Below are 15,014 nucleotides of genomic sequence, written 5' to 3'. Positions count from 1 at the left end.
TCGGCCGAACCAATGCGTCTGGCACGTCCCAGCGGAGGACCGAGGATTCATTAGGACCACCTGGGGATCTTTCGAGCAACCTCGGTTACACGGCGCCTTCTCTGCCATAAGTCTCCGTCAGATTGAAGGCACCTTGGCCGGGATTCGTAGGCCGGCGCTTTGCCTGCGAGCTATCGAGGCGGCTTTTGTTTCTTCTTCTTCATTGTGGAGTTACCGTGGCGGCTTGCTGCACACCGGCCAATCGCACGCATATTTTCCAGTGCACGTGCACATGTGCTTTCCCCGCGTGCAAACGACGCTTCACTTTTCAGTTTTTTTTTTTTAGTAGAGTTTTATGCAAAATTTCTAAAACGCGTTTTTTTTTTTTTTATATATGATGTAAAGAGGAAAATAACGTGTTGCAGGCTCTCGTGAGCGATGCGAGGGTTGATTGATCGATATATTGACCGAAAATATCTTTGACCCAAACTTTTGGATCGTTCGATAATAGTGCCTTCAAAAACCAAAAAGCCATACAGCACAAAAAAAAAAAAAAAAAAAAAAAAAAAACTTTGTTTGAGTTGTTGCAGACTTTCGAATCGCCCTATAACTCCTCAACGCCCTCGATACAGACGCCGTGAACCGCCATTTAAAATGTAAGAAAACAACAAGAAAAAAAAATAACAAGATTGCCGATGCCTCGTCCCGAACACTTCCATCTCTAAGATTCATATTTCCAAGTGAGCGATGTAACGCGTTTGTGATGGTCGTTAAAAACATTTGACGAAAGCGACTAACAATTGTCCGTTACAATTGTTAGTCGCATTCGGCATTCGCATTGTGAGTTGCATGAATGTGACTCACACGCATGCAACTCGCAACATCGCTTGAATTTCACAAATATGCCTTCGCCGTCTACGTGATCACATAAGAAGTAAGAAGGAGATAGAAAACGATTTTTTTTTCTTGGCGATAAAAAGTTTTTGGGCGTTATATTACTCTACTGAAGGCACTGCTTACAGCTCTTCAGTGCCACCAAGCTAAATATCAGTCACTGAGGCCGCTCTGAGAGGTTTTGTTTGCCCCGGCAAAAAGGTGGCTCCTTCTGCTTCCCAGCGGAGAGGAAACCAGAAATGAGCGGCCGCGTCAGGGTACTCGAATGAAAGGAAGCTCATATGGCATGGCCTCGCCATTCATCCGGCCCTGTCCGCACACTTGCGCAAGGAAGAACACGTGGCCTGCCTTCCACGACGGTGAGACTGACCCCGAGACGAACGTCCATCGAACGCCACTGTAGCGGGGCATCGGACCAACGGACAGAGATCAACGCCAACACAACTCGTGTTCCGCCTTCGCGGGCCCATTGAGCCGCGCTGGCCCGAGAGGGCCGAAGGGACTCCGCTCGGCCGGCAAACGAAGCAGCCGCGAAACGGGGGCGGAGGTGCGTCTTTCCGTGTCGGCCGATGGTTCCGGAAGCGGAAGAAGAGCAAAGAGCCCACGGAATCGGGAAGCGGCGACCTTGGCGCCCGATCGAGGCGGGAGACGAGCGGACAATGCGAGGGACCAGGCGCGCGGCCCGCTCGATCTTCGCTCCCCGGACCAGGAAGTGGCTTCGCCAGGGTGCCCCGAAAGGTACACAAACGGCCCAGATACGCGGCAAAAGCCAGCCCAGATAATGGCCTTCCGTATTCGTCAAAAAGCACCGATCAACCCACGCCAAATGGTTCGAGCAGTTGCATTTGAGACGGACCGCGTAGCGACCGCTTCCTGACTGCCTCCGACGAAACGGGGCAACCGAGGTTCGCGCACCCCGTCCTAGTGGCAACGCGAGCTGCCGTGCACCATTCGCTCACACTGCAACGTCCCCGTTAGACTTTTAGTGTCGCAGGCAAACGCAAAACTGCGCAGGCGCAGTGCGGACCACCAATGCCCTGGCGTACGCGACGAAGACTTGTTGCTCTAGAGCAGGAGGCGCGAGCGCGTCCGCAAGACTAACGCAAGACGCGACCATGCTATGGCCAGAGCCGTAGATAGAGACAGTTTGGACATTCATTGGGAAGTATAGGAGGCAAATGAGGAGGGTGCCATTGGCCGAAAGCGGGCTGGGCCGCTTCCACGACGTCTTCAGAAATTTTAATGCGGCCAATCAGAAGCCGGAAACAATACCCTGACGGTGGTCGCGCGAAACGAAATGAATAAGTGCGTCGGAGTAACTCTTGGTGACTGGAAATACGGTGCACGTGATGTTTCAATCACGGCCATCCAAAAGCATGGTGGAAGAGCGCGACTTGCGGAACGATCGACATAATCCGTACGCCAGGCGCCGAGGGCCGGGAACCTGCCGTCCGAGCGGACACACTCTGTCCGAGCAAAACAAAGTTCGAGCTGCAGATTCGTTTCCTACATCTTTTTGCATAATCATGATCGAAACGTCACGTTACCACATTTTCAACCATAAAAAGTTACTACATTTACCCCTTACGCTCTGATTTAACCCTTAAGGGGATACTTCTCGGCTTCTATTTGGCCAAGATAAAGGCCAAGAGAGCATGCCGAACCCTCTGTCTGCCTCTGATGCACGCCCTGGCTCTGCCCGCTCCCCTCCCATTGACCAAACTATTTCTATACACGCGATACGATCATAAAAGCGGCGAATACAAGCATCTGTCCGCATCCGTAAATGCGCGATAACAACACGTCTAAAGAAAAAATTACGCAGCTCGAGGCCTCAGCGTCCCGTCAAATATTCCTTTCGGCTTTATATCGCTGTCTTTCATAGCCTCCGTGAGCAGGTATGGTTTCGTTTCACGTAATAGCGAAGCCAGAGCTCCTTGCAAAAGCATGTTTCCCCGAACGATGCTCGCACTGCACTAGCGCGCGAGCTTGGCAGGGACACTAAAAGCTCGGAGATAGCCCTTGTAGCGTCTGCTACGCAAACATTTATAATAGAACAAAGTCTTAAAAATAATTAATTGGGAAGCGTAATGACGCGTGTTCAAAACGCGAGCCACAAATCTTCTATTTTGCTCGCCAGGAGCGCTACTCAAAACCTGAAAGCTACGGGCGAACGACGGAAGAAAAAATTGGCAGCGAAAATTCGGTCGGCTGCTGCGGAGCTTTTACATATCTGGCCTACGGAATAAGTCTCAGAATAACTCGGAGGACCGAAAAAATATCTCTTACGTTGGATTACGCACCTTCTTGCGCTCTGCTGTTTACAAAAATCCGAGTCGCGGCATGCACCGAGGCTAAATATGGCCCCGGGCGGACACCCCTCCGTTGACTGACGCGCCACGAGAACCACGCGCAGGGCCCGATTTCTGGCACGGCAAAGCTACGTGCTGCCCCGTGTATTTTCCTTACGTATCGCTGAATTGCATTTGCTGCGCCGGTATTTTCCCATTTACTCCCCGCTCCCATCAAAGTCATTGATCCGGACTCAAATGAATGACCCATACCGGTGCAGCCAATGAAACGCCACTTATCCGTGATCCTCGGTGTTCGCCTGCCCCGAGCAGACCCTCGGTGTCATTGGCTGTGTCCTCATTGAGCAAGAAGGCTTTCATTGATACTCAACAAACAAGAAAGCGAGAGTTTGCCAACAGCCGATTGCGTGGTGCCAAATCCACGTACCGGGATCACAACGCATGGCCTTGTACCGCTGGTGGACATCACGGACGCCAAACAGCGTCTTGGGAAATCCAGTGTGACGAACGCCTGAGGGGACGCTCGTGTTCGTCGAGTTACAAAAGCAGTGAAGAAACGGTCGAGCTGCGGAGAAAAGGGCGCCCCTCGCTGCGCGTGATGCATGTGCACCCAAAGTACAATTGGGCTGTAAAAGAACTTGTTGGGCTAGTTGGTGGTGACTGTATCTTCTATCTTGTGTACGTTTTTTTAGCGCTTTTAACCATGGTTCAAAACAATTTGGCTGAAAGGGTGTCCGCGTTGATGATACCAACTGCTTCGAGCTCGCTGCTGCCGAAAAACTTATCATTCAACTCCAGTGATGTGATTGGCCTAAACCAATTTGGAGCACCTTCCGGAGCAGCCAAAACAGTGTTTTGGAGCAGCAAATGTGGCCTTTGGAGCAGATATTCTTAGAAAAATAAAAATATTAGTTTTAAGTGCTGTACAAACGAAGGGCACTTTGCATTGTCTTGTGTTCTAATGTGACGTTTTGTGACGGAACTCGCTGCTTGTGTTTTTATTGCTCAGACATCCCACATGTGTACACTGCTGTATAGGCATTGCCAAGCAATTCTGAAAAATCGCTTGCCATTATTTTACTGGTTCTCGACGTGGCAGATTTTCGTCAAAAGTAAGCACACATAAAACAATGGATTGCAAGCGTCCTAGCTGGTGCCTCTATCGTGTAATCATGTTCGCATGCACGTGAAGGCAACTTCGGCAGGCTTGCAGAGCGCCTGCGTTGTCGCGCGAGCGGAGACAAGGGCTGTTCGATCAAAACAGAAACCATGCCACTCCACCCCGCCGCCAACTGATTCCCCAAAATTGTATGAAGGATGTAACTGTCGAGCATACGACAAAAAACAGTCCAGCGGCGCGTGCTTGCCAGGCCGGCAAAGAACCTGAGCACATCCATACAAGAGATCGCGAGCCAGGGTCAAAAAGTTCTCGGAGCGCTTTGTGCAACGACTGAACTCGAGATGGAGTCGCGCTGTGCGGGTTCAGCGTGCAGACGTTGCCTTTGTTGCTTTTGTTCAGTTCTCTTGGCCAAATTTCTTTCGCGGCAGATTCTCCCGAAACGCACCGAGAGAAACCTAGGTAGTCAATACTTCGACACAGCACTTTCTGAGTTAAAGAGGGATTTCTGTAGTAACGTATGATTCAAACAAGAACAGGAATGTTGATGAACATGTGGCGGTACTTAGTTTCATTTTAGAAAGCGCCATATCTGCAGCAACGTGGAGACGGCAACACCCGACGTCACGCGACCACGGTGACTGGAAGGCAGCGACCAAATATAGCTTTCCCACGGTCGTTGCTTTCAGGAGCGAGGGCTTCAGCTCACAAAGTAACTCCCGCCGCGCGAAAACGTGGTTTCGTTTCACAGTATGAGGGCATGGCTGGTACCCGGCACGCTAGCGTCGGAGCGTCCACACGCAGCTGAGTCTATCGTCGAAAATAGTTTTCAAAAAATACGCGAGACGAGACGCAGAGAGCGCGAAACGCGAGACGGGCGGGAAAACCATGCAAGACCGGATGGACAATTGATGCAGAGTACTTTGTGTCGGGCGGCCGCTTGCACCATATAACACACGCGTGCTGAATTACGGTACTACTCAGTTTAGTTCCAATTCCGAAAGGTGACCAATTTTTTTTTTTTTTTTCGTACGCTGGCGCAGATTATTTATGGTTAAAAAATAGCAAAAAAAATATTATTCATATTTTGGCAAAATGTAGCAGGATGCGTAGCAGAATCAGCCCCTTGGCGCAGTATGGCGCCGCCATCACATCACTGAACTCACTCGGCTCGAATTCCGCGAGGGCACTTGGTGAGCACTCCCTTTAGACTCGATTCAAATCAATGCCAGACATTCGTAGTCTAGGGCTAAGTATCGGGACACTCCAATCTGTTAGTTATTTTTAAAGATATTTTTTTTTAAAGTAAGTGTAACGATAACTCAAATACTTTTTTTTTAAGCAACTAAAAAGTATCGGCAAAGATAGAGATACTTTTCGCGAACAAATGAGGCCTATTTTGTGAACAGCATACAGCGAGTTCGACCACGTGTGGAGGTTGGGCCCCGCACGAGACGCGACAAAATAGATCGAGGACTGAAAACTTTTTCCGTCGAAGCAAAGAGCCGGAGCAGAAGGCAGACGTCTTCCTACTTGTGTTTTTCCTTTTTCATCGTGCGGAGAAGCGCATTTAGCGTTGGCTTTATCTCATCCTCTTCGCGCGTGGCTCTCTCTCCCGCCCCGTCTTCAGCCTTTCCGGCCTCGTGCAACACCCCCGCCTCTTCGGCCAAGCGACAGAGCCACCTCGGGGAAACGCGCCGAGCGTAGACAGCTCACGGTGAACTGCTGAACACCGAACGAGAGCCTCTGGTGTCGGTGCCGCAGCAGGCACGGCCGAAAGCGAGTTGCCGTCAGTGGACGCTGTCCGACCTGGCCCACGGACGATGTTTCTACCGGCCGACCTGCGTTTTCCCAGGGGCCGTGAGCCCGTGATCCACGGTCCAGTCTTTTGTTCGGCGTTGCATAGAAGAAATTCGAAAGAAAAGCGGAACGCATTCCGAGACGACTCTGGGTTGTTTTTGTTCACTCCTTTCTTTACCTCGAAATTTGATACTAACGGTCGCTTCCACTTGTCCACTCGGATAGTTCAGCCTTCCGCTCCCCTCCCTATTATTGTAATGAGCCCGTCTGTTCATCTCCCCCTCCTGTCAGCTGAGGTAGGGGAAGAAGAGAGCTCTTAGGAAAGGAGAAACAACGTCACATGAAGAGAGAAAAGAGTTGGATGGGAATTAACCGCTATAGCTCAAACGAGTGACGAACGGCAGGTGACACCATGGCCCGGCTATGAACTGCAGTGCACTTTGACCTTGTCGAATAGGGTGGCGATAACTTCACTGCTCCCTGCAAACAAGGGGAAAAACGTATACGCCAGCCGAGAGGTCCTCTTCCTCCGATCTTCGCAAGCTCCCCGGACACGGAACGATGGAAGGCTGAAACCTCGACAGCGCTCTGCAGCCCCAACGACTTTCCCATTATTAGGAAAGCTTTTTTTTTGTTCACGCTCGAATACACTGTTCCGCGCACCCCTTGAGCGCCTCTTTCGTTAGGGATGCGTTCAGCATCGAAAGGGGAAAGTTAAGTGATCTTTGAAAAGGAGTTGCTGCTGAATTATAACATGAACTAAATAATGTATTATTTAGTTCATATTTTATCCAAGCAGCAAACGCACATTTCAGTAAGTTTTCTGAGAGTTCCCAATAAATATAAATCGTAACGAATATGTGCTGTCATCAATGTCTTCGTAGTTAAATTAAAAAAAAAGAAACGAAAATATTTTGAAAGTAACTAAGATACTAGGACGAAGTAACTTTGAGACGTTGTCTGTCCTTTTCCCTTCCTACTTCACAAGTTTCCGTTTTTCAAACCACAGTCTCAGGTTTTGAATCATCCTGTATAACTTACACCAGCTCGCCTGCACTTTAACCGTTTTTTCTTCAATAAAATAACTGTAACTGTGAATTTTACTTTTAAGTAACTGTAACTGTCATTTAAATACACTTTTGGCAAACTATCTGTACTGTAACTTAAATACGCTTTTGGCAAACTATCTGTAACTGTAACTAATTACTTTTTAAAAGCTGCCCAAGACTGGGTCACGTTCGCCTGCACCCAGTCGTCGCAGTGACGGGAATCACCCAACTTTATAATAAGAAGATTTAGAATAGGAGGACTCCAAGCTATTTTGGGGTAAACGCTAGGGCCCGCATTTTTTTTTTTTTTTTTATACACTTAAATTTTAGGCTATGTGGCTTCACGAAGCTAGCGGCATCGCACTACATGCGCAAGTGCATAAGTTGTGCGCACGCGCAGTGTGACGCTCCAAACAGGCTCCAGATCACGTGGCCGCCTGTTCAGACACTGCTCGTTTTTCTGCGACAGGCAAACCGACGAGTGGGAGTTAGCTAGCGTTCCTTGCTTCGACGCAGGTGCCTTTCTGGTGCGAGCGCTCGTCCCGCGAAAGCCTGTTCTAAAGCCACAATCTCGTGCCTGCACATTTCGCCGCTCTATCAGCTTCGGAGTAAACGGCAGTGCCCACAAAGGCGCGGAAGAGAGCTGGTGGCTTTGGAAAGTGCCTCGCAGGCGCGAGTTCTCGTGCAAACCGAGCAAGATATGGTGAGCTAGGATCACGGGGTCCGTGCCCTGCAATGAAGACATTGGTACGGAGTGAAATGCGCATTTCCAGCAATATTCGGCTAAAGAGAGAACATTCTAAGAGCCGATCATAGTCATTGACAGGGTGACAAGGAAATCTGGGCCTCAAGCATGCGCTCGTTGCCGTCCGGTTTGGCTGAGCACGCATGCCCCGAGTTCCGAGAAGCCCAAGTGCTAGGGAAGCTCGCGCTGGAGGCGCGAGAACTGCCTCCCCGCAGTTCTCATCCTGTCAGTTGCTTGCGGACCACTGGTAGAAACAGCCACGCTCGTGGCAAACTGGGGGATCGGTGGCCGAGTGGGCTGAAGCGCACACCCAGCTCGACGCGCGTGGAGCGAAAGCTCGCGCTGCAGAACCCAGGGACCCTGGGTTCCGGCCCCACCCCTGCCCGTTTCGATCTGGATGAGCATCGTACCGGCGTGCGGTCGTGTATCACCACTGCGTGGTGCACGTTAAAGACCCCAGGCTAGCGGTTGTACCGCACTGGCTAAATTGCTCATCTACAGCGTGTGACTCGTCGCAACTTTAATGGCAGACCAACTACACGCTGTATAAATATCCCCACAACCCCAATTATTATTATTTCGTGGCAAACTTAGCCGAGCGTCCCTGCAACCGAAAAGCGCGTTGATTGGGAAACTCGGACAGAGAATGTCCAGCCGAGAAGTTGGGCGAAGGACGGGCGACATCGGAGCCCTCGGGCTCGCGCTTGCCAAAGCGTCACAGGGAACTGCCTGACGCGCGGCCGGAGCGGCCGGCTCGTGTGCACTACCATAGCGGCGAGGATCAACAACATTCCGAGCCGAGGAATACAGGAAGCGTCGCATCCGATAACGGCCCTGACGGCCCGTCGAAGCGGGGCATCATCACAGAAAGGTGACGCCACTGCTGCGGTTTGACGATAGGCTGCATGGCGGCACGGTGAAGTGGCTTCGCTGGGCACAGGGGCGGATCCAGAACTCAATTTTTTTTTTTTTTTTTTTTTTTGAGGGGGGGGGGGGGGGGGGGCAGGAAATTTGTAAGGATACTATTCTCCCATTCTTTCTTGTGCACCGCGGGGTCCACCAATGGCAAATTGCCCTCCGAGTAGGGGGGAGGGGGTGGCGGTCGACTTTGTTTGGGGGGGGGGGGGGAGGGGGGGGGCCGCCCCCCCGTCGACCTCCCCCCCCCCCCCCCCCCCCCTTGGATCCGCCACTGGCTGGGCGCGGATGCCTCGGGGCTGTCCACGGAGCCACGTGTTTAGTCTGAAAGCCATGCCCTAGCACCTTCGCAAAGCAAGACTGCATCGATGAAACGAAGCAGGCACGACTGCCGAAACGTGTCCGGACGTGCCCGATCAAAGGCGGACGCGGAACGCGACAACCCTTCTTTGCGAAGCCCAGGCAGGCAGGCAGTAGGAAAGAGCTGGGTACCTCGAACGACGTAGCGGACGATAGCGAAGATTCGGCAGCAGACGACGGCACTCCTCTGGGGTCCGGATGACCCCCGGCCTTGGACGTGCCGTACTGGTCCTCGAACGGCGACATGGCGCCGGCACGGGTGCGCCACTTGGTGACGACCACTTATCCGAGCAGCAGCCACTTAATCCGGCTTGTGCACTGGTCGCTCGGTCGGTCGGGGCACTCTCCGACGAGGCACATCCGGAGGGAGCGCGGCAGGTTCACCGACACCCGCGCACAGAACACCCGTCGGAGCAGACGAACCGCACCGGCCGCAGCAACATACCCGCACGCCTGCCGAGAAACTAACCTCGAACCCAGCGACCCAGCAGCCCAAAGAAGCAGACGACGGGCCGAGGGAAATCTGGGGAGGAGAGTACGGCCAAGTTCAACGTCGTCTGCTCTCCCGTCTCGAGAACTGAGAGCGAACAAAATGGCTGTGGGTGCGGGCAGGCCGGTAGCGGGAGAGGAAAAGCGCCTTTCGAGGCTAGGAATGCGCTGAGGGCCATCCTTGGACGGACCGTTCAACCCGGCGTCCTTGGGCCGCTGCGAGTGGCCGGCAGTTTTCTCTCTTTCCCCTTTTCGTTCTCGTTGCTGCTTCCTCTCGGCCCGTTTCCTCGTTGTTTAATAATCGGCAGGTTGGATTCCAGTGACCCCGATAGCATAAGGCGCTCCTCGCGAGGGGCGCCGCCCACCGACGGGCATCGCTTTCTGGCCCCCGACGCTCTCTCAGCCGCGGGGCGCAGTATGCGTCACGAGCAAGGGCCGACGCCGTGATCCATTCGAGGAACAGCAGAGATAACGTCGGATAGGCTCAAGTGCATACTGGCACATTGTTACCACGATGTCAAACACGTCTTCTGGGTTTGTGTACACAAACGCCGAGACCAAGGTCCCGCCGCAAACCTTCGTAGAACGACTAGGTGAGCAGATACCTAGAGGACATCCAAAACCTTAACGACCTTCGGGCTCCATCGTGTACGTTTTCCCGTCAGCGGACGCTTTTTTAACGCGGTTCCGGTGTAGGTAAACATCAGGTAGGCAATAAAAACAAATGGTCAAATAACTCTCAGAATCAGGCGCCATAAGCCGGGGGTCACACTGCTTATCATACAAAAGAGAGTCTGCATACAGGTTCGAACCTAAGTCACAGAGAGATCCGTGCTTCGAGTGCCGCATGACTACGAGTTCAAGGAGAAACTTGGCACACGGAATTAGAACCACGGATATTCCGGTGACTCGGGTGACTGTCTTTCGTATGGTCTATAACAGGGGTGGCCAAACTGCGGCTCTTCGCATGTTAAAGTGCGGCTCGCGGCTCCCTCCCCTTACCCTCCCCCCCCCCTCCCCCCCCCCCCCCCCCCACTCCCCCCGCCTCCCTCCCAGTCACACGAGCACCTCACCCCCGAAAGAAATGGAACGCGTTTTAAATCTGAAGGCAGGTTGCGGTGGGTAGTCCTGTGCTACTCCTCTCTTACGTACAGTTGGACTGCTTTTGACTCGGAGATCAAAAGTGGTTTGAGTTTATTGCTCTATACAAATGTTTCATGGTCCATGCTCTATGGAATTGTAGACCTTTTTCGCATAACCTCATACCAGCGCTTAACCGACGTATCCTCGTCGCGGTTCATTTTTGGCTTGCCCGCTGACAAAGTGTATGTTGCCGCCAAGGGAATGGCCGAGAAAGCTCAGGAACGGGCGTCGTGCGCGAGTATAGTTCAGAGTGCTTCTTTTTCCTGCGTTACGCCAAGTTTGAAATGGCGTCTTTAACGTGCATCACGAAGTAGTGACACAGGACCGCACGCCGCGTAGAACTTTATAACACAAACAGCGTGTGAACGAAACTTAAAAACCACCCCGACGAACTCGTTGAAGAGATACTGAACCGAAATTTGGATTTCGTAAAATAAGGCCGCAGAAGCGTTAACACGTCCCGTTCTCCAAAACACCTCCCAACTAACTCCAAAACATCATCTTGTAAACCCTGAGATGGGGAACGATAAAAAAACGGACGAACATAACAAAACAAAACAACAAAAACACATCGTTCCCCATCTCAGGGTTTACAAGATGACGATTGATTACCAGCTCGCCTGCACTCTCTCACTGCTTCCAAAACATCTCACATATCGATGTCTCAAACAGATGGCCGTACTTTTGGCAAAAGAAGGGAGCGATCAAGCGAGGGCTATGACGTCATTGTCCTCCTGGAACAGTTGAGAATGAGGGAAGCGGCCTCGCTTCTCTCCTCCTCGCCTCGGTTCACCAGCTCGACGGGACGTGGCGAGGAGCAGAGGGAATGAGAATCCTACAGTGACTTGTCTCGTCGGCCGTGTTCAATCGCGCCTCTTCGGCGATCCGTTAGAGATATTTTTTTTTTTTTTTTTTTCAGCGTCTCGCTTATTTTTTAGTTTTGTTTTGTGAAATCCAACTTTCGGTTCAGTTTCCCTTTAAAGTTCTTCCCAAACTTACAGACACTGCTTTTACTCCCATCTCTATATAGCTAAACCAATGAGTTTGCATAAAAGACTAAACATACACATTTCATTGCAACAGCGAAGCATCCTCGCTACATCTAAAATTGGAAAAAGGCCAGGATATCGCAGTCTATCATGTACTATAAACCTTTCCAGCGGCAGTCTCGAACGAAGCGACTTACAGCGGGCGTCCCTGGTTTTGAGAGGGTACGTCAGTGTTGCCCGACTGCACTGAGCTGTGGGTTTTGTAGTCAGCGGGCTGTGGCAGCCTGCGTAGGCGCACTTCCGGACGCTGGTGGAGGCTACATTGCTGCGTTCTATTTTTTATTTCGTGTTCTATGGCGAATAGAATTGCTCTGGGTTTTTAAAAATGCATTGAACTATTTTTTGGCAACAAAAACGAAGAAATGAAAGCTGTTTTGGTGAGTCCGTGCGCGACAGAACAAATGCAACTGGAAAATTTGTTTCCTTTTATGGTGATTTTTTTTACGGCACGTACACTCAGCTGTGTCATTTTACAAAGGTCTTAGCCGTCGAAAATATTTGACCACACAGGATATGCGAACTGCATGGATATTCCCCGCCCACAACATGAAATTCGAGGAGTACTATCATTCGAACAACATATAGCTATATTGTACGTACCCCACGGTGCCGCGATATCCGAGCAGGACTTGAGAAAGGTCTCGAATAACACAGCACGTCCAATATACAGTGCCGACGATCGCCGACAGTCACTTCACGACAATCGGACGGAATCCGGTGTGTTTGGGGAACATCTAGAAGAGAGCTGCCTTTTCGAACAGCTTCAAAGCAAACGAACGAACGTGTCTATTTCGTCGCCACAACCCGGACCCGACCCTATCAGCTATTTTTCGCGAAGACCCGGAACATAGCCGGCAAGGCTTTTTGGAGATTACCTCAACATAAATAATCCTCCAAGAACGTCGAACTGCCTGCGTCGCGGGCTGCTTGACGTTCGCTTTCTTCGTTCGTTTCCTGCGAAGGCCGAGCGGGCTACGAGCCCTGGTATTCCCTGGTTCTCACAGTGGAAGATAACGCACAAAGGGCAAGCATCCTAAACAGGCAAATAAAGTAAAAACTTCGAAGAAAAGCCGGCGAACTCCGAATGCAAAATGCAGGTGGGGAGTCACGCTGACCGGGTTTCCACAGCTCAGGCGGGCACCAGAAATTTCTGGCTGATAGGCATCGCTCGATTCGCAAAATGGCGGCGGCCAGAGCGGTCTCGCTCTGGAGGAGCGCCTTCCCCCGAGCACGCCGGTGTGCTGCGGCGAAGCGAGACACGCAAAATCGCGATGCCTACCCTGAGACTTAAAAACACAGAAAGAATAAGCACAAAGAGGATAAGAATCGGTCCTCTGGAGCAGTGCACCAGTGTGCGGTGAGCACTCAACGAGACTAACCCTCCAGCAAAATAGACGACGAGCGTGAGAATTATTGCGAAACTTCCGAGTTTTGTTTGTCTTCCATACGAAATTCGATCGAATTGTACCTTATTTGAGACGATAATCAAAAGTTCTGAAAACTCGCATAAGCACGTCATAACGGTCCGGCCGGGCAGCGAGGCCCGAGCTATCTTATCTTCGGTATTACTCGAGTTAAGTTTTGGCGCGACGTTGGCGCAAATTTCTCAGATTTTGGTAAAATGTAACAGGATATAGCGGGATAAGCACTTTGGAGAAGCAATCATATCACTGCGTTATACGTTAAAAATTACTAAAAATTAAACAATAAAATAAAAAAATGGGAAAGAAATTATTTTTCAAGAACGAAGTGCAAGCCACGGAGGACCGTCCTGGATTTCAGAAAATATACTAATTAGATAACTTATTCATTCATATTTACTAATAAAACATTAATTGGAGAAAAGAGAACTATTTCATTTCCAATTGGAAACTTTATGGCAATCATGAAAACTAGAGCCACTAAATAAGCTGCGCTTAGAGTATCGGCACTCCGTTCCCCTACATTGTTGTGGGCGCCGCCATTTTGGCTCTTATGCAGAGCAGACGGAACTGCCCATCGTCATGATTCGAAAGTGCGACTTCCTCAGCATTAGATTCGGTGTTAGGAAGGTCATGTAATATTGCTTTGCTCTGCCGCGAACTGTCTAAACAATTGTGGAGGACAGAAAAGCGTTTCCTGTGATTTCAGATAATGCTTCAGATAACTGGCAACCATGATTTTAAGACACAATATGGCCAAGTGTCGTTACTCTGAAGCGTAGCTTATTTAGTGGCACTAATGAAAACCGCTGAAGCAGTCTATTGGAGACAGATTTGGGTGGCGCGCTTCGCACTTCTGGATGGCGAAACTTGGACGCGGCCGCGCGTGTCGAAGGCGTGGGTGGCCCGCGCCGGCCCTCGGAGGTCGAGGCGTTGACAGAACAGGGCAAGAGCCAATCACTGCTGCCGTCTTCGGCGTGATCAGCTCTCGAGAAATACCGTCTGGGCTGAACGTCGTGATCGGCATCCCAGCGCAGGCGTGGGTGCAGTTGAGACTGCGACGTCACAGCCTTCTCGAGGGAAGTGGAATAGACGACTCGCGCTTCTCAGAGGACACGGTAACCTGGCCGAACCACATTCTAAGTACCATTTCAAGGTAATAGGAAGAACTCGGCCACCCGCGATTCGAAAGGAAATCGGTTGACGAGGTCCGCGGGTAGATGCGGAAACTTGTTCGCGCCCATCGTGAAGCAAAGGGGAGGGCGGAGCACAGCTGCCACGAACGTGCGATCGCCGAGCTGTTTCTCATCATCTCGGAATTCGAAGGGACCTCGTCAAAGTTCTACCCAGTGCAGCGGAACGTGCTCATTTGAGGAGCCCACTGGAGTCGATGAAATCACAGCTCGCTCGATTAGGGTGCTCCTGGGAAATCTATCCGTTCGGCACGAGAGCTGGTGGCAGCTACTCCAGGGTGGTAATGCACTGGCGAAATCCCTCATCCACAGCGGAGACACCAGACGCTACAGGGACCGAGTGACCACGAAGACGAGGCAATTACGATTATTGCACGCCCTGGCTCCTCTCTGATGTTCGACACACCAAGGACAACGACATGATCGTCCTTTGTCTGTGTCTCATTAACACGCGCGTTTTGGTCGCTGTAACGTGCGGTTTTACCGGTGGACAGCATTTCGTAGGCATGGTGGTTTAACCGTGCGAACGTACTTTAAGGAGTATTCAC

At 51.2% G+C, this 15,014-nt stretch overlaps 1 protein-coding gene across 3 annotated transcripts in view; it reads right to left on the bottom strand.

Annotated features, from left to right (window-relative positions):
• LOC8031122 (tight junction protein ZO-1) overlaps positions 1-15,014 on the bottom strand; it is a 183,789-nt gene that overhangs the window by 152,851 nt on the left and 15,924 nt on the right. The window contains exon 1 of one of the 3 annotated variants that reach the window (XM_040210365.3): positions 9,304-9,672. The exons of 1 other annotated variant lie outside the window; for it this stretch is intronic. In XM_040210365.3, the coding sequence (XP_040066299.2) occupies positions 9,304-9,417 (114 nt within the window). In that variant the 5' untranslated portion in view covers positions 9,418-9,672. Of the gene's footprint in view, positions 1-9,303; positions 9,673-15,014 lie in introns of those variants that run through there. One more of the 3 variants, XM_040210367.3, reaches the window with a different exon arrangement.

This window comes from Ixodes scapularis, unplaced genomic scaffold, assembly GCF_016920785.2.
Source record: "Ixodes scapularis isolate PalLabHiFi unplaced genomic scaffold, ASM1692078v2 PGA_scaffold0__279_contigs__length_252992795, whole genome shotgun sequence".
Classification (NCBI taxonomy): domain Eukaryota; kingdom Metazoa; phylum Arthropoda; class Arachnida; order Ixodida; family Ixodidae; genus Ixodes; species Ixodes scapularis.
This window is presented reverse-complemented; position numbering and strand designations above follow the sequence as displayed.